The sequence below is a fragment of the Bombina bombina genome, chromosome 5 (genome assembly GCF_027579735.1).
Source record: "Bombina bombina isolate aBomBom1 chromosome 5, aBomBom1.pri, whole genome shotgun sequence".
In the NCBI taxonomy this organism is placed as follows: Eukaryota; Metazoa; Chordata; class Amphibia; order Anura; family Bombinatoridae; genus Bombina; species Bombina bombina.
In genome coordinates, this window is record NC_069503.1 from 1,166,669,640 (window position 1) to 1,166,694,133 (window position 24,494).

Here is a 24,494-nt window from a genome sequence, read left to right on the forward strand (position 1 = left end):
CAGAATAGACAGAGCAGATATCTGTCCCTTTAAGGAACTAGCTGACAGACCTTTCTCCAATCCTTCTTGGAGAAAAGCTAGTATCCTTGGAATCCTAACTTTACTCCAAGAGTAACCCTTGGATTCACACCAACCAAGATATTTCCGCCATATCCTATGGTAAATTTTCCTGGTGACAGGCTTTCTGGCCTGTATCAGAGTGTCTATAACTGATTCAGAGAAACCACGCTTAGCTAGAATTAAGCGTTCAATCTCCAAGCAGTCAGTTGCAGAGAAACTAGATTTGGATGCTTGAAAGGACCTTGAATTAGAAGATCCTGCCTCGATGGCAGTTTCCATGGTGGGACCGATGACATGTCCACTAGGTCTGCATACCAAGTCCTGCGTGGCCACGCAGGCGCTATCAGAATTACCGAAGCCTTCTCCTGTTTGTTTCTGGCTATTAGCCGAGGGAGAAGAGGAAACGGTGGAAAGACATAAGCTAGACTGAATGACCAAGGCGCTGTTAAAGCATCTATCAATGCCGCCTTGGGATGCCTGGATCTGGATCCGTAAAGGGGAAGTTTGGTGTTCTGATGGGACGCCATCAGATCCAATTCTGGAATGCCCCATAGCTGGGTCAGCTGAACAAAAACCTCCGGATGGAGTTCCCACTCCCCCGGATGAAAAGTCTGATGACTTAGAAAATCCGCCTCCCAGTTGTCTACCCCTGGGATGTGAATTGCAGGTAGATGGCAGGAGTGATCCTCCGCCCATTTGATGATCTTGGATACTTCCTTCATCGCTAGGGAACTCTTTGTTCCTCCCTGATGATTGATGTACGCTACAGTCGTGATGTTGTCCGACTGAAATCTGATGAATTTGACCTCCGCTAGTTGAGGCCATGCCTGGAGCGTGTTGAATATCGATCTCAGCTCCAAAATGTTTATCGGGAGAAGAGATTCTTCCCGAGACCATAGACCCTGAGCCTTCAGGGAGTTCTAGACCGCACCCCAGCCTAACAGACTGGCATCGGTCGTGACAATGATCCACTCCGGTCTGCGGAAACTCATCCCCTGAGACAGGTGATCTTGAGACAACCACCAGAGAAGAGAGTCTCTGGTTTTCTGGTCCATTTGTATTTGAGGAGATAAATCTGCGTAATCCCCATTCCACTGCTTGAGCATGCACAGTTGCAGTGGTCTGAGATGAATTCGGGCAAAAGGGACTACGTCCATTGCCGCCACCATTAAACCAATTACCTCCATGCACTGAGCCACAGAAGGCCGAGGAATGGAATGAAGAGCTCGGTAAGTATTCAACAGTTTGGACTTCCTGACCTCTGTCAGAAAGATTTTCATTTCTACCGAGTCTATTAGTGTTCCCAGGAAGGCAACCCTTGTAAGCGGGGACAGAGAACTTTTTTCTACGTTCACCTTCCACCCGTGAGACCTTAGAAAGGCCAGAACAATGTCCGTATGAGCCTTGGCTCTGTGGAAAGACGACGCCTGTATTAATATGTCGTCTAGGTAAGGTGCTACTGCAATGCCCCACGGTCTTAGCACCGCCAGAAGGGACCCTAGCACCTTTGTGAAAATTCTGGGAGCGGTGGCCAACCCGAAAGGAAGGGCCACGAACTGGTAATGTTTGTCCAGAAAGGCGAACCTTAGGAACTGATGGTGACCTTTGTGGATAGGAATATGTAGGTACGCATCCTTTAGATCCACGGTAGTCATATATTGACCTTCCTGGATCATCGGCAAGATTGTCCGAATGGTTTCCATCTTGAAAGACGGAACTCTGAGGAATTTGTTTAGAATTTTTAGATCCAGGATTGGCCTGAAAGTTCCCTCCTTTTTGGGAACTACGAACAGGTTTGAGTAAAAGCCCAGTCCTTGTTCTGCAATTGGAACTGGGTGTATTACTCCCATTTTTAGTAGATCTTCTACACAGCGTAAGAATGCCTGTTTCTTTGTTTGGTCTGAAGACAAACGAGAAATGTGGAACCTTCCCCTTGGGGGAGAATCCTTGAATTCTAGAAGGTACCCCTGAGCAACTATTTCTAATGCCCAGGGATCCGGAACGTCTCTTGCCCAAGCCTGTGCAAAGAGAGAAAGTCTGCCCCCTACTAGATCTGGTCCCCTTCATGCTGTCTTGGTAGCAGGAGCAGGCTTCTTGGCCTGTTTACCCTTATTCCAGCCCTGCAAGGGTTTCCAGGTTGCTTTGGGCTGGGAAGCGTTATCTTGCTTTGCGACAGCAGAGGTTGCAGCAGGTCCGCTCCTGAAGTTGCGAAAGGAGCGAAAATTAGCCTTGTTTTTAGCCTTAAACAGGATATCTTGTGGAAGGGCATGGCCCTTGCCCCCAGTGATATCTGAAATAATTTATTTCAGCTCTGGGCCGAAAAGGGTCTTCCCCTTGAAGGGAATATTTAACAGTTTTGTTTTGGACGACACATCCGCCGACCATGACTTGAGCCAAAGCGCTCTTCACGCCATGATGGCAAAACCTGAGTTTTTCGCCGCTAGTTTAGCTAACTGGAGAGCGGCATCAGTGATAAAAGAATTAGCCAGCTTTAAAGCATGAATTCTATCCATGACCTCATCGTATGAAGTCTCCCTCTGGAGCGACTCCTCCAGGGCCTCGAACCAAAAAGCCGCTGCAGTAGTTACAGGAATAATGCAGGCAATTGGTTGAAGCAGAAAACCTTGCTGAACAAAAATTTTCTTCAGCAATCCTTCCAATTTTTTATCCATAGGATCTTTGAAAGCACAACTGTCCTCTATTGGTATAGTTGTACGCTTAGCAAGTGTTGAAACAGCCTCCTCTACCTTAGGGACCGTCTGCCACTCGTCCCGCCTGGGGTTGTTTATGGGGAACATTTTCTTAAAGATAGGGGGGGGAACAAAGGGTACACCTGGTCTCTCCCACTCCCTAGTCACAATATCCGGCACCCTCTTTGGGATCGGAAATGCCTCAGTGTATACAGGGACCTCTAAAAACCTGTCCATCTTACACAATTTTGCTGGGACCACCATGGGGTCACAATTATCCAGCGTAGCTAAAACCTCCTTAAGCAGGACGCGGAGGTGTTCCAGCTTAAATTTAAACGCTAAGGAACATGAATCTGCACCGCTGAGAAACTTTTCCTGTATCAGAAAATTCTCCCTCAGACAGACCTTCCCTCACTGCTACTTCTGAGTTTTGTGAGGGTACTACAGATAAATCATCCAAAGCTTCTGATTGCTCATCCTCTGTATTTAAAACTGAGCTATCGCGCTTTCTTGGCAAAACTGGCAGTTTGGATAAAAATGCTGCAAGGGAATTATCCATTACTACTGCTAATTGTTGTAAAGTAATAGGGGCCAATGCGCTAGAGGTACTAGGCATCGCTTGCGCGGGCGTAACTGGTGTCAACACATGGGGAGAGGAAGAAGGACTATCCTCATTACCCTCAGTTAAAGAATCATCTTGGGCTACATTTTTAAGTGTCACTGCATGGTCTTTAAAATGCTTAGATGTTTTAGCACACTTTAAACACAAATGCAATGGGGGTACCGCCATGGCTTTTAAACATAAAGAACAGGGTCTATCTGAAGGCTCAGACATGTTTGACAGACTTAGACAGCACTACAATACAGAAAAAAATCACTTTTTGAAAAAACGTTACTGTGTCTTTAAATAATAAAAAGCACCCACTTTTTTACCAAATCACCAAAAAACATCCGATCTTTATGAAATTTTCACCACATGATCCCAATGCTTTGAAATGATTGCACACAAATTTTCAAATCAATTAACCCCTTATTGACCAAACCGGAGCAAATTGCAGTAAACAACCGGTTTAACACACTACAGCACGGTGCCACAGTCTTTGCTGCGGCCCTACCTTCCCTTAGGGTTATTTGTAGCAGAAATATAAGCCTCCTTGATGTCCTCCTGCACTCTCAGGACTCTACACGTGAAGCTGCATGAAGCTGTCTTGAAAAACATAATTTATGCTTACCTGATAAATTTATTTCTCTTGTAGTGTGTTCAGTCCACGGGTCATCCATTACTTGTGGGATATATTCTCCTTCCCAACAGGAAGTTGCAAGAGGATCACCCAAGCAGAGCTGCTATATAGCTCCTCCCCTCACATGTCATATCCAGTCATTCGACCGAAACAAGACGAGAAAGGAGAAACTATAAGGTGCAGTGGTGACTGGAGTTATAATTTTAAAATTTAGAACCTGCCTCAAAAAAAGACAGGGCGGGCCGTGGACTGAACACACTACAAGAGAAATAAATTTATCAGGTAAGCATAAATTATGTTTTCTCTTGTTAAGTGTGTTCAGTCCACGGGTCATCCATTACTTATGGGATACCAATACCAAAGCTAAGTACACGGATGATGGGAGGGACAAGGCAGGAACATTAAACAGAAGGAACCACTGCCTGTAGAACCTTTCTCCCAAAAACAGCCTCCGAAGAAGCAAAAGTATCAAATTTGTAAAAAGTATGAAGTGAAGACCAAGTTACAGCCTTGCAAATCTGTTCAACAGAGGCCTCATTCTTAAAGGCCCAGGTGGAAGCCACAGCTCTAGTGGAATGAGCTGTAATTCTTTCAGGAGGCTGCTGTCCAGCAGTCTCATAGGCTAAACGTATTATGCTACGAAGCCAAAAAGAGAGAGAGGTAGCCGAAGCCTTTTGACCTCTCCTCTGTCCAGAGTAAACGACAAACAGAGAAGAAGTTTGTCTAAAATCTTTAGTTGCCTGTAAGTAGAACTTCAGAGCACGGACCACGTCTAGATTATGCAAAAGACGTTCCTTCTTTGAAGAAGGATTAGGACATAACGATGGGACAACAATCTCTTGATTGATATTCCTGTTAGTGACCACCTTAGGTAGGAACCCAGGTTTAGTACGCAGAACTACCTTGTCTGAATGAAAGATCAGATAAGGAGAATCACAATGTAAGGCAGATAACTCAGAGACTCTTCGAGCCGAGGAAATAGCCATCAAAAACAAAACTTTCCAAGATAAAAGCTTAATATCAATGGAATGAAGGGGTTCAAACGGAACACCCTGAAGAACTTTAAGAACCAAGTTTAAGCTCCACGGAGGAGCAACAGCTTTAAACACAGGTTTAATTCTAGCCAAAGCCTGACAAAAGGCCTGGACGTCTGGATGCTCTGCCAGACGTTTGTGTAAAAGAATAGACAGAGCTGAAATCTGTCCCTTTAGCGAACTAGCGGATAAACCCTTTTCTAAACCCTCTTGTAGAAAAGCTAATATCCTAGGAATCCTAACCTTACTCCATGAGTAACTCTTGGATTCGCACCAATATAAATATTTACGCCATATCTTATGGTAATTTTTTCTTGTCACAGGTTTCGGAGCCTGTATTAATGTATCAATAACCGAATCCGAAAACCCACGCTTTGATAGAATCAAGCGTTCAATTTCCAGGCATTCAGCCTCAGAGAAATTAGGTTTGGATGGTTGAAAGGACCCTGAATTAGAAGGTCCTGCCTCAGAGGAAGAGACCATGGTGGACAGGACGACATGTCCACTAGGTCTGCATACCAGGTCCTGCGTGGCCACGCAGGCGCTATCAGAATTACCGATGCCCTCTCCTGTTTGATCCTGGCAATCAGCCGAGGTAGCAACGGAAATGGTGGAAACACATAAGCTATGTTGAAAAACCCAAGGGGCTGCTAATGCATCTACCAGCACCGCTCCCGGGTCCCTGGACCTGGATCCGTAACAAGGAAGCTTCGCGTTCTGGCGAGATGCCATGAGATCCAGATCCGGTTTGCCCCAACGACGAACCAGTTGAGCAAATACCTCCGGGTGAAGTTCCCACTCTCCTGGATGAAAATTCTGGCGACTTAGGAAATCCGCCTCCCAGTTCTCTACGCCTGGGATGTGAATCGCTGACAGGTGGCAAGAGTGAGACTCTGCCCAGCGAATTATCTTCGAGACTTCCAACATCGCTAGGGAACTCCTGGTTCCCCCTTGATGATTGATGTAAGCCACAGTCGTGATATTGTCCGACTGAAATCTGATGAACCTCAGCTTTGCTAACTGAGGCCAAGCCAGAAGAGCATTGAATATTGCTCTTAATTCTAGAATGTTTATTGGGAGGAGTTTCTCCTCCTGAGTCCACGATCCCTGAGCCTTCAGGGAATTCCAGACTGCTCCCCAGCCTAGAAGGCTGGCATCCGTTGTTACAATCGTCCAATCTGGCCTGCGAAAGGTCATTCCTTTGGACAGATGAACCGGTGACAACCACCAGAGAAGCGAATCCCTGGTCTCCTGGTCCAGATTTATCAAAGGGGACAGATCTGAGTAATCCCCGTTCCATTGACTGAGCATGCATAGTTGCAGTGGTCTGAGATGCAGGCGCGCAAATGGCACTATGTCCATTGCCGCTACCATTAAGCCGATTACCTCCATGCACTGAGCTACCGATGGGCTTGGAATGGAATAAAGGACACGGCAAGCATTGAGAATCTTTGATAACCTGGACTCCGTCAGGTAAATCTTCATCTCTACAGAATCTATAAGAGTCCCTAGAAAAGGAACCCGTTTGAGTGGTAACAGAGAACTCTTTTCCACGTTCACTTTCCACCCATGCGACCTCAGAAATGCTAGAACTATCTCTGTATGAGACTTTGCATTCTGAAAATTTGACGCTTGTATCAGAATGTCGTCTAGGTACGGAGCCACCGCTATGCCTCGTGGTCTTAGTACCGCCAGAAGTGAGCCCAGAACCTTCGTAAAAATTCTCGGGGCCGTGGCTAACCCGAAGGGAAGAGCCACAAACTGGTAATGCCTGTCTAGAAAGGCAAACCTTAGGTACCGATAATGATCTTTGTGAATCGGTATGTGAAGGTAAGCATCCTTTAAGTCCACCGTGGTCATATATTGACCCTCTTGGATCATTGGTAGGATGGTTCGAATGGTTTCCATCTTGAACGATGGTACCCTTAGGAATTTGTTTAAGATCTTTAAGTCCAAGATTGGTCTGAAGGTTCCCTCTTTTTTGGGAACCACAAATAGATTTGAGTAAAATCCTTGTCCCTGTTCCGATCGCGGAACTGAGTGGATCACCCCCATGATTAAGAGGTCTTGTACACATTGTAGAAATGCCTCTCTCTTTACTAGGTTTGTCGATAACCTCGAAAGATGGAACCTCCCTTGTGGAGGAGAAGATTTGAAATCCAGAAGGTATCCCTGAGATATAATCTTTAACGTCCAGGGATCCTGCACATCTCTTGCCCAAGCCTGAGCAAAGAGAGAAAGTCTGCCCCCCACTAAATCCGTCTCTGGATAGGGGGCCCTGACTTCATGCTGTCTTAGGGGCGGGAGTAGGCTTTCTGGCCTGCTTGCCCTTGTTCCATGACTGGTTTCCTTTCCAACCTTGTCTGTAACGAGCAGTCGTTCCTTCCTGTTTTGGAGCGGAGGAAGTCGATGTTGCTCCTGCCTTGAAGTTACGAAAGGCACGAAAATTAGACTGTTTGGCCTTTGGTTTGGCCCTGTCCTGAGGAAGGGCGTGGCCCTTACCTCCCGTAATGTCAGCAATAATTTCCTTCAAGCCGGGCCCGAATAAGGTCTGCCCTTTGAAAGGAATGTTAAGTAGTTTAGACTTGGAAGTTACATCCGCTGACCAGGATTTAAGCCAGAGCGCTCTGCGCGCCTGTATGGCGAATCCGGAATTTTTAGCCGTAAGTTTGGTTAGATGTACTACGGCATCTGAAACAAACGCATTAGCCTGCTTAAGGGTTCTAACTTTGCTCAAGGCCTCATCCAACGGCTCTGTGCGAATCGCCTCTTCCAGAGACTCAAACCAGAATGCCGCTGCAGCCGTGACAGGCGCAATGCATGCAAGAGGCTGCAATATAAAACCCTGTTGAACAAACATTTTCTTAAGATAACCCTCTAATTTTTTATCCATTGGATCTGAGAAAGCACAGCTATCCTCCACCGGGATAGTGGTACGCTTGGCTAACGTAGAAACTGCTCCCTCCACCTTAGGGACCGTCTGCCATAAGTCTTGTGTGGTGGCGTCTATAGGGAACATTTTTCTAAATATCGGGGGAGGGGAAAAAGGCACACCAGGTCTATCCCACTCCTTACTGATAATTTCTGTAAGTCTTTTTGGTATAGGAAAAACGTCAGTACACACCGGTACCGCATAGTATCTATCCAACCTACACAATTTCTTTGGAATTGCCACCGTGTCGCAATCATTCAGAGCCGCTAATACCTCCCCTAGTAACACACGGAGGTTCTCAAGCTTAAATTTTGAAATTTCTGAATCCGGTCTCCCCGAATCAGAACCGTCACCGACAGAATGAAGCTCACCGTCCTCATGTTCTGCAAGTTGTGACGCAGTATCAGACATGGCTCTCGTGTCATCAGCGCGCTCTGTCCTTAACCCAGAGCTATCGCGTTTGCCCCTTAATTCGGGCATATTATATAATACTTCTTTCATAACATTAGCCATATCATGTAAAGTGATTTGTAAGGGCCTAGATGTACTAGGCGTCTCAATCCTACGCATCTCCCGAGCGGGAGACGCAGGTACTGACACGTGAGGAGAGTTAGGCGGCATAACTTCCCCCTCGTTGTCTGGTGATAGCTTCTTTATCGGTACAGATTGACTTTTATTCAAAGCAATATCAATACAATTGGTACACATCGTTCTATTGGGCTCCACATTGGCTTTTGAACATGATGAACAAACAGTTTCCTCTGAATCAGACATGTTAAACAGACTTAGCAATGAAAATAACAAGCTTGGAAATCACTTTCAATAAGTTTTACAAGCAATATAAAAAACGCTGCAGCGCTTCAAAAATACAGATAGAATTAAAACAATTCTTAACAAGAAGTGTAAAATCAGCAGAGGATTGCACCCATTAGCAAAAGGATGATTAACCCCTCGATACCCAAAACGGATAAAACAGATATCAATTAAGATTTAACGCTTTTAATCACAGTCAGCACACTGTCACAGATCTGCTGTGACTGATTACCTCCCTCACAAATGAAATTTGCAGACCCCTGCGCTCTCTAGAGACGTCCTGGATCAAGGAGGAAGAAGCAGAAAGACTGTGCAATAATTTTAACTGCGCAATAAGGCGCTAAAACAAAGGGCCCTCCCACTCCAATCACAACAGTGGGAGCCCTGATATAACGGTTTCCATGCAGAAAAATATGTTAGCCATGTGGAAAAGATCATGCCTAAAGCGATTTATCACCAAAGTACCTCACAAAAAAACGAATAACATGCCAGTAAACGTTTTATTAAAAAACAACATGTTCCAATGTCATGCAAAGCTATCACTAAGCCTGCTACCAGTCGCTACCACTGCAGAGAAGGCTTAAGTATTATTTCAGTTTTAACAGTATTTTCTCAGTCAAATTCTAGTCCCTAGAATATAACTCGACTGCGCATACATTTATCAGCCTGATACCAGTTGCTACTACTGCATTTAAGGCTGTACTTACATACGGTAACAGCAGTATTTTCTTAGTCAATTCCATTCCCAGAAAATAAAGTACCGCACATACCTCATTTGCGGAGGACCCCGCATGCTATTCCCAGTCTGAAGTTACCCCACTCCTCAGAATGTCGAGAACAGCCAGTGGATCTTAGTTACGCCTGCTAAGATCATAGATAAAAAACGCAGGCAGTTTCTTCTTCCAAATACTGCCTGAGATAGAAAAACAGCACACTCTGGTGCCATTTAAAATAACAAACTTTTGCTTGAAGAATAGTTAATAGTTAAGTAAAAACTCCAGCTCCTCTCGCGACCTCCTTCTTTGTTGAGGGTTGCAAGAGAATGACTGGATATGACATGTGAGGGGAGGAGCTATATAGCAGCTCTGCTTGGGTGATCCTCTTGCAACTTCCTGTTGGGAAGGAGAATATATCCCATAAGTAATGGATGACCCGTGGACTGAACACACTTAACAAGAGAAATCAACTGCGCAACTGAGGCGCGAAAATGAGGCCCCCTCCCTCTACATTCCAGTGTTATGGGGCCTTCCTGAGTCAGACTAGGCGTATAATAATATGCCAAGCGTAATAAAAACCGCAAAAGTGTTTCCAACGTTTCAAACACTTGAATAAATATAAGATTCCATTAATAAAATAATCGATTTAGCCCATCACAGTGTCTACCAGTATTTAAGCCCCTAACTGAAGCCATCCTTCTATACTGCGTTTCAGAAAATGGCTTACCTTCCCTCATGGGGATTTCTGTCAGTCTTCTAGCATTACCAGGTCTTGTTAGAAATAAATGACTGAGCATACCTTAAGCAGTATAAGCCTGCAAACTGTTCCCCCCAACTGAAGTTCTCCGGTACTCAACAGTCCTGTGTGGGAACAGCAATGGATTTTAGTTACAACATGCTAAAATCTTTTTCCTCTCAGCAGAAATCTTCATCACTTTCTGCCTCAGAGTAAATAGTACAAACCGGCACTATTTTAAAATAACAAACTCTTGATTGAAGAAATAAAACTACAAATCTAACACCACAAACTCTTTACCCTCCCGTGGAGATGCTACTTGTTAGAGCGGCAAAGAGAATGACTGGGGGGGCGGAGCCTGAGGGGAGCTATATGGACAGCCTTGCTGTGTGCTCTCTTTGCCACTTCCTGTAGGGATTGAGAATATCCCACAAGTAAGGATGAATCCGTGGACTGAATACACCAAGTAAGAGAAATCAATTTATCAGGTAAGCATAAATTTCCTTTTTGTATATAACTAATTTTTTCAGAAATAATCACTAAGTATTCAAATATATGAAAATCTTATACACATTTATTTTGCTTATGAATAAAATGCTACTTGCGGGCAAATAGTTTTTATCTAATCAAACATGACAGCCACATTATAATGAGAAACTGGGACTTGAATCCCGTTCTCATGGTGAGGGCTTCTGCCTCATCACTTATAAATGATAGGAAAAGCTATAACCTCATTTGAGATTTACTATTATATGGTTTTGTGATAAAAAAAATCTCTAATAGTTATATCCACACACTAGTTACTTTGTATTGGAGTCTGATGCAATATATTATTACGTCTACATATACGTACAGACTATCCGTAAAACAGAAGTCTTCATCCAGACGGCATCTTCAATCTTCATCCATCCGGCGCGGAGCGGCTCCATCTTCAAGACATCCGGCGCGGAGCATCCTCTTCTTTTGACGTCTTCTTCCGAATGAAGGTTGCTTTAAATGACGTCATCCAAGATGGCATCCCTTAGAATTCTATCAGCCAATCGGAATTAAGGTTGAAAAAATCCTATTGGCTGTTGCAATCAGCCAATAGGATTGAGCTTTCGCCCTATTGGCTGATCCAATCAGCCAATAGGATTGAGCTTGCATTCTATTGGCTATTCCAATCAGCCAGTAGAATTTAGGTTTTTATTTGGGGGGGTTGGTTGTGTGGGTGGTGGGTTTTACTGTTGGGGTTTTTTTGTATTTTTATTTACAGGTAAAAGAGCTGATTTCTTTGGGGCAATGCCCCGCAAAAGGCCCTTTTAAAGAACCATTGGTAGTTTATTGTAGGCTAGGTTTTTTTTATTTTGATAGGGCTCTAAGATTAGGTGTAATTAGTTTAAATATTTGATAATTTATTTTTTATTTTGTGTAACTTAGTGTGTTTTATTTTCTGTAACTTAGTTGTTAGTTTTTTGTAACTTTGTAATTTTAATAGTAGATTTAAATTATTTGAGTAGGGTTAGGTTTTTAAATATATAATATACCTGTATTTCATTTGTAGTTTAATGTAATCTTAGTATAACAGTTAGGGTAGGTTAATTAGTAGTTTAATATAGTTTAATTTAAATCTAAAGGTAAGTTTTAATTTATTATAAGATAGGGATGAGTTAATATTTAATATAAAGTTAGCGGGTCGTTAGGTTTAGGGGTTAATAGGTTAATTTAGTTTATGGCGATGTGGGGGTTTAGGGGTTAATATGTTTAGTAAGTGGTAGTGATGTGGGAGGCCAGGGGTTTAGGGGTTAATACATTTATTTAGTTGCAGTGGGCTCCGGGAGCGGTGGGATAGGGGTTAATACATTTAGTTGTGGTGGTGTCTGGGAGCGGCAGAATAGGGGTTAATAAGTTTATTAGAGTTGCGGTGGGCTCCGGTAATGGCGGGATAGGGGTTAAACAGTTTAGTATAGTGGCGGTGTTTAGTGACAGTATATAAATAAAGATGGGAAAAAGCCGAATAGCAGCGAGATCGATGACTGTTTAGCTAACAACAGTCCGCTGCTCATTGCCCCGTACTTGGTGCGCGGCTTTTTGACAGCTTTTTATATAAATATGGAGAGCGTATTCAGGTCCGCGGCTGCGATGTTAGGCGATGTCAGGCGAGCTTATTGGTGCGGTCGAATGCAGCACAGTTGACGACTTGATAAGCAAGCCTCATTGTGTTATTATTGTGTCACTATGTGTTATGTGTCATTATGTCACTGTGTGTTATGTGTCATTGTGTTATTGTGTCACTATGTATTATGTGTCATTGTGTCACTGTGTGTTATGTATCATTGCGTTATTGTGTCACTGTGTGTTATGTGTCATTGTGTCACTTTCTGTTATGTGTCATTGTGTCACTGTGTGTTATGTGTCATTGTGTTGTGTCACTGTGTGTTATGTGTCATTGTGTTGTGTCACTGTGTGTTATGTCTCATTATGTATTATGTGTCATTGTGTCACTGTGTGTTATGTCTCATTGCGTTATTGTGTCACTGTGTGTTATGTGTCATTGTGTTATTGTGTCACTGTGTGTTATGTCTCATTATGTATTATGTGTCATTGTGTCACTGTGTGTTATGTCTCATTGCGTTATTGTGTCTCTGTGTGTTATGTGTCATTGCGTTATTGTGTCACTATGTATTATGTGTCATTGTGTTATTGTGTCACTATGTATTATGTGTCAGTGTTATTGTGTCACTATGTATTATGTGTCATTGTGTCACTGTGTGTTATGTCTCATTGCGTTATTGTGTCACTGTGTGTTATGTGTCATTGTGTTATTGTGTCACTATGTATTATGTGTCATTGTGTTATTGTGTCACTGTGTGTTATGTCTCATTGCGTTATTGTGTCACTGTGTGTTATGTGTCATTGTGTTATTGTGTCACTATGTATTATGTGTCATTGTGTTATTGTGTCACTATGTATTATGTGTCATTGTGTCACTGTGTGTTATGTCTCATTGCGTTATTGTGTCACTGTGTGTTATGTGTCATTGTGTCCCTTTCTGTTATGTTTGTCATTGTGTTATTGTGTCACTGTGTTTTATCATGTGTCATTGTGTTGTTATTGTGCCACTGTGTGTTATTGTGTCACTGTGTTTTATCATGTGTCATTGTTTTATCATGTGTCATTGTGTCACTAAGTGTTATCATGTGTCATTGTGTTATTGTGCCACTGTGTGTTATTGTCACTGAGTGTTATTGTGTCACTGTGTTTTATCATGTGTCATTGTGTCACTGTGTGTTATTGTGTCACTGTGTTTTATCATGTGTCATTGTTTTGTGTGTTGTTATTGTGCCACTGTGTGTTATTGTGTCACTGTGTTTTATCATGTGTCATTGTGTCACTGTGTTTTATCATGTGTCATTGTTTTATTGTGTTGTTATTGTGCCACTGTGTGTTATTGTGTCACTGTGTTTTATCATGTGTCATTGTGTCACTGTTTGTTATTGTGTCACTGTGTGTTATTGTGTCACTGTTTTATCATGTGTCATTGTGTCACTGTGTGTTATTGTGTCACTGTGTGTTATTGTGTCACTGTTTTATCATGTGTCATTGTGTCACTGTGTGTTATTGTGTCACTGTATGTTATTGTGTCACTGTGTTTTATCATTTGTCATTGTTTTATTGTGTTGTTATTGTGCCACTGTGTGTTATTGTGTCACTGTGTTTTATCATGTGTCACTGAGTGTTATTGTGTCACTGTGTTTTATCATGTGTCACTGTGTGTTATTGTGTCACTGTGTTTTATCATGTGTCACTGTATGTTATTGTGTCACTGTGTTTTATCATTTGTCATTGTTTTATTGTGTTGTTATTGTGCCACTGTGTGTTATTGTGTCACTGTGTTTTATCATGTGTCACTGAGTGTTATTGTGTCACTGTGTTTTATCATGTGTCACTGTGTGTTATTGTGTCACTGTGTTTTATCATGTGTCACTGTGTGTTATTGTGTCACTGTGTTTTATCATGTGTCATTGTGTTATTGTGTTGTTATTGTGCCACTGTGTGTTATTGTGTCACTGTGTTTTATCATGTGTCACTGTGTGTTATTGTGTCACTGTGTTTTATCATGTGTCACTGTGTGTTATTGTGTCACTGTGTTTTATCATGTGTCACTGTGTGTTATTGTGTCACTGTGTGTTATTGTGTCACTGTGTTTTATCATGTGTCACTGTGTGTTATTGTGTCACTGTGTGTTATTGTGTCACTGTGTGTTATTGTGTCACTGTGTGTTATTGTGTAACTGTGTGTTATTGTGTCACTGTGTTTTATCATGTGTCACTGTGTGTTATTGTGTCACTGTGTTTTATCATGTGTCATTGTGTTATTGTGTTATTGTGCCACTGTGTGTTATTGTGTCACTGTGTTTTATCATGTGCCATTGTGTTATTGTGTAACTGTGTGTTATTGTGTCACTGTGTTTTATCATGTGTCACTGTGTGTTATTGTGTCACTGTGTTTTATCATGTGTCACTGTGTGTTATTGTGTCACTGTGTTTTATCATGTGTCATTGTGTTATTGTGTTGTTATTGTGCCACTGTGTGTTATTGTGTCACTGCGTTTTATCATGTGTCACTGAGTGTTATTGTGTCACTGTGTTTTATCATGTGTCATTGTGTCACTGTGTGTTATTGTGTCACTGTGTTTTATCATGTGTCACTGAGTGTTATTGTGTCACTGTGTTTTATCATGTGTCATTGTGTCACTGTGTGTTATTGTGTCACTGTGTTTTATCATGTGTCACTGTGTGTTATTGTGTCACTGTGTTTTATCATGTGTCACTGTGTGTTATTGTGTCACTGTGTTTTATCATGTGTCATTGTGTTATTGTGTTGTTATTGTGCCACTGTGTGTTATTGTGTCACTGTGTTTTATCATGTGTCATTGTGTTATTGTGTCACTGTGTTTTATCATATGTCATTGTGTTATTGTGTCAATGTGTTTTATCATGTGTCATTGTGTTGTTATTGTGCCACTGTGTATTATCATGTGTCATTGTGTCACTTTCAGTTATGTTTGTCATTGTGTTATTGTGTCACTGTGTATTATGTGTCATTGTGTCATTGTGCCACTGTGTGTTATTCTGGCATTAGTCACCAAGGGTAAGTGTGTTTTATCATGTGTCATTGTGTCACTGTGTGTTATGTGTCATTGTGTTGTTATTGTGTCACTGTGTGTTATTGTGTTGTTATTGTGTCATTGTGTTATTGTGCCACTATGTATTATCATGTGTCATTGTGTCACTTTCAGTTATGTTTGTCATTGTGTTATTGTGTCACTGTGTATTATGTGTCATTGTGCCACTGTGTGTTATTCTGGCATTAGTCACCAAGGGTAAGTGTGTTTTATCATGTGTCATTGTGTCACTGTGTGTTATTGTGTCACTGTGTGTTATTGTGTCATTGTGTTGTTATTGTGCCACTGTGTGTTATTGTGTCACTGTGTGTTATGTGTCATTGTGTTGTTATTGTGTCACTGTGTGTTATTGTGTTGTTATTGTGTCATTGTGTTATTGTGTCATTGTGTCACTGTGTGTTATTGTGTCACTGTGTGTTATGTGTCATTGTGTTATTGTGTTGTTATTGTGTCACTGTGTTAGTGTCACTGTGTGTTAGTGTCACTGTGTGTTATCATGTGTCATTGTGTTGTTATTGTGTCACTGTGTGTTATTGTGTCACTGTGTGTTATCATGTGTCATTGTGTTATTGTGTTGTTATTGTGTCACTGTGTATTATGTGTCATTGTGTCACTGTGTGTTATTGTGTCATTGTGTCACTGTGTGTCATTGTGTCAGTGTTTTATCATGTGTCATTGTGTTGTTATTGTGCCACTGTGTGTTATTCTGGCATTAGTCACCAAGGGTAAGTGTGTTTTTCTGAGCCTTTGTAGGTGGCTTCTCACCTCTAGAATTTGTATACAATTCTCCAGCTCCTCCAGAGTGTTGTAAAAGGGTTTTACAATGCTGGCAAACTCTTCTGAGTCCTCTGCCACCGACACAAACTCCACCCCAATCTGCACGTTGTCACTGGTGCGTGGCCTCTTGTATGTGACATGGTATGGTAGTTGCTGCACATCCTGGTCCTCTGTTCTCCTGTTCTTCTCCTGAAGAAAGCTGATGATCTCAAGCAGTTCTTGGTGGCAGTTGGAAGGAGAAGAAGAAAAGCCCTCTATTACAATCTGCCTATTGCCTACTGTGATGCTGACCCTGTGCTTCCTCTGAAGAGCAGAAAGGATTCCTGAATTTTTTATATGCAGATCCACAATGGCCTCCACTGACTCTGTACACAATTTCCCCTTAACTGCTTTCCGAAGTGCCATGCAAGCAGCTATCAACTCATTTTTTTCTTCTGCCACCACAATTAGCTGGGCAGTGCCCAGAGCTTGATCTATCTCCTCCAAGGTGCTGCCCTGATCTTCAACCATCTCTCCATCTGCTCTGTTAGCTGTCAGAGACCTTTTCAAGGCTATCTGAAGAGATTCCTCCGTCTCTTCTAGAACCTGCTCTCTGAGGGACATCTCCAGTGCTCTCTTTATAGCCTCATCCTCTTCTTGTGTAGACAATTGTCTCACATCCATAGACCTCTGAATTGCCAGCAGTAGCTCAGCTTCCTCATCCAGTTCCCTCTCCTGAAATTCAACTCTGGACATGGCAAAAGCCTTTTCTAGCTCTTTATCCACCACATTTTCATCATCGTCCTTGTCACATGAAGTGGATTCACTGTAGATGTCCAGTTCTGTGTCCTCAGGAGAAATGTTAAGTCCAATGCTAGAACTCTGAAGCTGTGGTTCTTCCTCTGAAGACTGACAAGTCATACCATTATCCACGCTGTTTGTATTCTGGAGCAGAGACGCCAATACTCGAATGCCCTCTGCAAGCAAAAAACAGAAATATGTCAATTCCTGGACAACCATGTTACACCCATAATACACATACAATTCAAGGGGTTGCAGTGCTAAGTAGAAGAGGTTCCTGCAAAAAAAAAAAAAAAAAGTATATGCTTACCTGATAAATTATTTTCTTTCCTGGCATGGAGAGTCCATGCATCCATTCTAATTACTAGTGGGAATTCAACTCCTGGCCACCAGGAGGAGGCAAAGTACACCCCAGCAAAGCTTTAAGTATCCCTCCCACTTCCCATAACCCCCAGTCATTCAGCCGAGGGAATACGGAAAGAGAAGAGGACACACAGGGTATAGCGGTGCCTGAAGTTTTAGAGAAAAGCAAAATAAAATAAGTTGTCTTGAAATTAAACAAGGGTGGGTCGTGGATGCTCCATGCAAATAAAGAAAATAATTTATCAGGTAAGCATAAATTTTGTTTTCTTTCCAAAGGCATGGAGAGTCCATGAATCCATTCTAATTACTATTGGGAATCAATACCCAAGCTAGAGGACACAGAATGGAAAGGGAGGGAGAACAAGACAGGCAGGCCTACACTGAAGGCACCACCGCTTGAAGAACTTTCCACCCAAAGGAAGCCTCAGCTGAGGCAAAAAACATCAAATTTGTAAAAAGTATGCAATGAGGAATAAGTGGCCACCTTGCAAATTTGCTACAGAGAAGCTAAGTTTTTAAAGGCCCAGGAAGAAGAAACAGCCCTAGTAGAAAGCCGTAATCCTCTCAGGAAGATGTGGTCCAGCTGTCTCATAAGCCAACCGAATGACACTCCTCAACCAAAAGGAAAGAGAAGTAGACGTGGCCTTCTGGCCCTTACGTTTGACAGAAAACACCACAAAAAGAGCAGAAGATTGCCGAAAATCCTTATTAGCCTGGAGATAGAATTTTAGAGCACGCACTACATCCAGGTTGTGTAACAGACATTCTTTATGACAAGAAGGATTAGGACAGAACAAAGGAACATCATTTTCCTAATCGATATTGAGGTCTGAAACCACCTTAGGAAGAAATCCCAATTTGGTACGAAGGACCGCCTTATCCGCATGGAAAATAAGATAAGGGGGATTACACTGTAAGCCGAAAGTTCTGAGACTCTATGATCAGCAGAAATAGCTAGTAAAAACAAAACTTTCCAAGACAACAATTTAATATCAACAGAGTGCATAGGCTCAAACGAAGCCTGTTGCAGAACCTGAAGAAAAAGATTAAGACTAAACGGAGGAGCAACAGATTTAAACACAGGCCTGATTCTGAACAACAAAATATTGAGCATCTGGTAAGTCCGCCAAACCTTTATGTAACAGAACAGAAAGGGCAGAAATCTGACTCTTCAGGGAACTGACTGATAAAGCCTTCTCTAGCCCCTCCAGGAGAAAAGACAGAACGCGGGGAACCCTCACTTCACTCCTAGGGAAACCCTGAGATTTGCACCAGTAAAGGTATGTGTGCCAAACCTTATGATATATCTTGCAAGTTACCAGCTTACGATCCTAGATCAAGGTGTCAATAACCTTTTCAGAAAAACCTCGTCTAAACAAGAATGGGGTTAAATCTCAGTGCAGTCAGCTTCAGAGAATCTAGATTTGGATCAAGAAAAGGACCCTGAAGTAGAAAGTCCAGGTAATTTCCACGGAGGGAAGGACCAGGTCCGCAAACCAAATTCTGCAAGGCCAAGCTGGAGCAATTAGAATCACCGAAACCTGTTCCTGTTTGATATGGCTATCACCCGAGGAAGGAGGTCAAACGGAGGAAACGGGTAAATGAGACCGAAATTCCACTGAACCACTAGAGCGTCCACCAGAGCTGCTTGCAGATCCCTTAATCTGGATCTGTATCTTGGAAGCTTGGTGTTGAGACGAGACACCATCAGGTCCAACTCCGGCACTCCCCACCTGAGGGTTAACATTGAAAATACCTCTGGATGAAGAGCCCACTCCTATGGGTGAAAAGTCTGCTGCTCAGATAATCCGCCTCCCAGTTGTCCACACCTGGGATGTGAATGGCAGAAATGTGACTATTGTGAGTCTCTGACCAACGAAGGATGCAAGACACCTCCTTCATTGCTAAGGAACTCCTTGTTCCTCCATGATGGTTGATTTAAGCCACCGGAGTGATGTTGTCCGATTAAAATCTGATAAACCAGACCAAACTCAACTGAGGCCAAGCTATCAGAGCATTGAAGATTGCTCTTAACTCTAGGATATTTATTAGAAGGGCAGACTCCGTCTGAGTCCAAATTCCCTGAGCTCTTAAAGAACCCCAAACAGCTCCCCAGCCTGAGAGACTGGCATCTGTAGTCACAATCACCCAGGATGGTCTCAAGAAGCATGTGCCTTGGGACAGGTGGTCATGAGAGAGCCATGAGGACAGAGAGTCTCTCGTCATGTTGTCTAGGACTATCCTCAGAGAGGTCAGAGGAGTCTCAGTTCCATTGTCTGAGCATGCATAACTGTAGAGGTCTCAGATGGAATCTAGCAAAACAAATAATGTCCATGGAAGCCACAATTAGACCAATTACTTACATACACTGTGTCATTGAAGGGCGAACAAATGACTGAAGAGAAAGACAGGCAGAAAGATGTTTGGATTTTCTGGCTTCCGTTAAGAAAATCTTCATGGATATCGAGTCTATGATCATTCCCAAAAAAACATACCCTGGTACTTGGCACCAAGGAACTCTTTTCCAGATTCAACCTTCCACCCTTGACATGGCGAATCCAAGCCTCTTGAAAGAAGTAAAGTCTGCCCCCTCCCTACTTGATCCAAACTTGGATCGGGGCAGACCCTTCATGCAGATTTGTTCTCATAGTTAGAGTTCTTGGATTGCTTACCCTTATTCAAAGGTTGGGTGGATCTCCATAAGGGATTAGATTGTTCAGGTTTGGAAGGAGGAGGAATTTTGTCCCTTTGAAGTTGCGATAGGAACAATATATATAGAGGTCTGATAAACCTTAGGCCTAACCTTCTTATCCTGAGGCAGAAAAGCTCCCTTTCCACCTGTCACCGTGGAAATTATTTCAGCCAGACCAGGCCCAAATAAGGTCTTACCCTTAAAAGGAAGAGACAGTAGTCTAGACTTGGACACCATGTCAGCCGACCAAGACTTTAGCCACAAGGCTCTTCGAGTTAGAATGGCAAAACTAGAAATCTTTGTACTGAGACGAACTACCTTCATACTGGTGTCGCAAATTAAGGTATTAGCAATTTTTAAAGCCTTGATCCTGTCTTGGATTTCTTCCACAGTAGTCTCCTCCAAAATTAGATCAGATAAGGAGTGGCACCAATAAGAGGCTGCGCCTGCAACCGCTGCCATGCTAGCAATTGGTTGCCATAGCATTCCTTGGTGAAGGAAAATCTTTCTCAAGAACCCTTCCAACTTTCTGTCCATAGGGTCTTTGAAAGAGGTACTATCCTCTAGAGGAATAGTGGTTCTCTTGACTAATGTGGATATAGCTTCACCCACCTTAGGAACAGTGCGCTAAAGATCCGACACGGAGTCGGCAACAGGAAACATCTTTTTAAAAACAGGAGGCAGGGAAAATGGTACACCCGGCTTCTCCCATTCCTAAGAAATAATGTCCGACATACGATCTGGAACAGGAAATACTTCCACGGATCTAGGCTTGACATAAAAAAACTCTAGTTTAATAACCTTAGGAGTCTCTGTGACTGTAGGCTCAGAACCCTCCAGAGTAGCCAGAATCTCCTTAAAGGGACATTGAATTCAAATTTTTTCTTTCGTGAATCATGCAATTTTAGGCAACTTTCTAATTTACTCCTATTATCAAATTTTCTTTATTCTCTTGGTGTCTTTTTTTTTTTTTTTTTTTAAAGTAAAAGAGCTTTATTGACATGTAATCAAAAATACAAACTTGGCTCTGGTTACAATGTGAGCCTATAAAACGTTCAAACAGAATATCTTACTAGAACATCAATGGCTTCCGGTGGCTTAGTTTTACCAAGCTTATTACAGTTAATAGCTCTACAGTGATTACCTAAGCTGTCCTCTACCAAACCTGATAATGAGTTATCTAGCCACTTTTGACTAATAAAAGTCCACAGTTACAAATAGTTGGTGAGGACCAATAGGAAAAGTTCAGAGTGCAATAGGAAAGTTGGAAGGTATCCCGGTGCCTTAATGTTTTGAGATCTAGGCCAGGCTAAAGAACATCCGGCCAACTATGACATGCATATCAACCGTTTACAAACTTTCTCAACTATAACAAGTAAAATATCATATATAACAATAAGAATGGTATATATAAAGGTAAATATGGGAGGGAGACGGATAGGGGAAAAAAGGTCATCGAGGTTGACTTAGTGTGGAAGTGTGTATTCGGTGGACCTCTGGAGATAATTATATAGCTATAATGTCTTGATATATCCTGTGTCCAGTGTGTTTCTAGGCCCGTCCCACCCTATCCTAAAGAGTCAGTTCATGCGTCAATCGTCTTTATGCGCATTCCAATGCATCATCATGTATTCGTGTGTTTCCAAATTGCCTATTCCAAAAAAGTGGTATCTTTCCATAAGTAGCAGATTATCTACTTGTTGTTTCCAGGATGTAAGATTTGGTGCTTTTGTGGTTTTCCACTTCTGTGGTATTCGTGATTTGGCGCTGTTAAGCATGATAAATAAGAGGTTTTGTTTTGTGTCGTCTTTGAGATTCGGTAAGTCATGAAATAACAGCAGCCCTGGGTCTCTGTTTATGTGCGTGTCGAGGGTTTTATTTGAAAGGCAAGAATGTAAGTTTAGAAGCCGGCCCATTTTTGGTGAACAACCTGGGTGGCTGTTGCTGATTGTTGGATAAATTCACCTTCCAATAAACAAGTGCTGTCCAGTGGTCTGAACCAAAAATTGGCTGGCTCCTTAGTTTAGATGCCTTCTTTTTCAAATAAAGATAGCAAGAGAATGGAGAAAATTTGATAATAAGAGTAAACTAGAAAGTTGCTTAAAATTGTATGCTCAATCTGAACCACAAAAGAAAAAAAATATTTTCATTCAGTGTCCCTTTAAGAAGCAAACGGAGGTGTTCAAGCTTAAATGTAAAACTAACCTCCTCTGAATCCGCAGTACTTACTACTGCAGACTCAGAATCAGAGATTTGCCTTCAGAAGCTAATGAAGAATAGTCATCCGCAGATAACTGACAAACTGACCGAGGCAGTTTTGGCGTTATCAGAAATTCCTGACTTAGAGGAAATTTTCTTAGATTTTCTCTTCCTTTTACCTGAGATAGGTAAAGCACTCAGGGCTGCAGACACCGCCTAAGTAAGCTGCTCTGCAAAATCATCCTGGCAAATATACTCCCCCAGAAACTGACAGAGGATCCGCAGGGCACTGCTTGTGTAACTGCTACGGATGGGGACCTCTGAGGAGAAAGATGAGGCATGTCAGGGACAGCAATATCCTGAGAGGCAGATGGCTCTGAGAGGGTTAATGGTTTTGAAAAAGAAGATTCTTTATTTTTTGAAAGTAACATCTTAGATACACGGGTGGAGCAAAACTGCACAGAGAAATAACCTGTTCCTCAAAACAGTATAAACATTTCTCAAACGGAATAGAAAGATTTGGATCAGAGTCCATTTAAAAGAAAAGAAAAGTATTGGCCCAGCTAATAATCGAAAATAAAAAACATAATTTATGCTTACCTGATAAATTTATTTCTCTTGTAGTGTATCCAGTCCACGGATCATCCATTACTTGTGGGATATTCTCATTCCCAACAGGAAGTTGCAAGAGGATCACCCACAGCAGAGCTGCTATATAGCTCCTCCCCTAACTGTCATATCCAGTCATTCGACCGAAAACAAACAGAGAAAGGAAAAACCATAGGGTGAAGTGGTGACTGTAGTTTAATTAAAATTTAGACCTGCCTTAAAAGGACAGGGCGGGCCGTGGACTGAATACACTACAAGAGAAATAAATTTATCAGGTAAGCATAAATTATGTTTTCTCTTGTTAAGTGTATCCAGTCCACGGATCATCCATTACTTGTGGGATACCAATACCAAAGCTAAAGTACACGGATGATGGGAGGGACAAGGCAGGATTAAGCGGAAGGAACCACTGCCTGAAGAACCTTTCTCCCAAACACAGCCTCCGAAGAAGCAAAAGTATCAAATTTGTAAAATTTTGAAAAAGTGTGAAGCAAAGACCAAGTTGCAGCCTTGCAAATCTGTTCAACAGAGGCCTCATTTTTGAAGGCCCAGGTGGAAGCCACAGCTCTAGTAGAATGAGCTGTAATCCTTTCAGGGGGCTGCTGTCCAGCAGTCTCATAGGCTAGGCTTATTACGCTCCGAAGCCAAAAGGAAAGAGAGGTTGCCAAAGCTTTTTGACCTCTCCTCTGTCCAGAGTAAACGACAAACAGGAAAGATGTTTGACGAAAATCCTTAGTAGCTTGTAAGTAAAACTTCAAGGCACGGACTACGTCCAGATTATGTAAAAGACGTTCCTTCTTTGAAGAAGGATTAGGGCACAACAATGGAACAACAATCTCTTGATTGATATTCTTGTTAGAAACCACCTTTGGTAAAAACCCAGGTTTGGTACGCAGAACTACCTTATCTGCATGAAAAATCAGATAGGGAGAATCACATTGTAAGGCAGATAGCTCAGAGACTCTCCGAGCCGAGTAAATAGCCATCAAAAAAAGAACTTTCCAAGATAAAAGTTTAATATCAATGGAATGAAGGGGTTCAAATGGAACTCCTTGAAGAACCTTAAGAACCAAGTTTAAGCTCCACGGGGGAGCAACAGGTTTAAACACAGGCTTAAATCTAACCAAAGCCTGGCAAAATGCCTGGACGTCTGGAACCTCTGCCAGACGCTTGTGCAAAAGAATAGACAGAGCAGAAATCTGTCCCTTTAAGGAACTAGCTGATAATCCTTTGTCCAAGCCCTCTTGGAGAAAAGACAATATTCTAGGAATCCTAACTTTACTCCATGAGTAAGTCTTGGATTCACACCAATAAAGATATTTACTCCATATCTTGTGGTAGATTTTCCTGGTAACAGGCTTTCGTGCCTGTATTAAAGTATCAATGACTGACTCTGAGAAGCCACGCTTTGATAGAATCAAGCGTTCAGTCTCCATGCAGTCAGTCTCAGAGAAATTAGATTTGGATGATTGAAAGGACCTTGTATCAGAAGGTCCTGTCTTAGAGGCAGAGTCCATGGTGGAAAGGATGACATGTCCACTAAGTCTGCATACCAAGTCCTGCGTGGCCACGCAGGTGCTATCAGAATCAGCGATGCTCTCTCCTGTTTGATTTTGGCAATCAGTCGAGGGAGCAGAGGAAACGGTGGAAACACATAAGCCAGGTTGAAGAACCAAGTCGCTGCT

At 42.3% G+C, this 24,494-nt stretch overlaps 1 protein-coding gene across 1 annotated transcript in view; it reads right to left on the bottom strand.

Annotated features, from left to right (window-relative positions):
* PARP10 (poly(ADP-ribose) polymerase family member 10) overlaps window positions 1-24,494 on the bottom strand; it is a 189,137-nt gene that overhangs the window by 31,705 nt on the left and 132,938 nt on the right. The window contains exon 4 of the mRNA XM_053715995.1: window positions 16,155-17,122. Within this exon, the coding sequence (XP_053571970.1) occupies window positions 16,155-17,122 (968 nt within the window). The remainder of the gene's footprint in view (window positions 1-16,154; window positions 17,123-24,494) is intronic.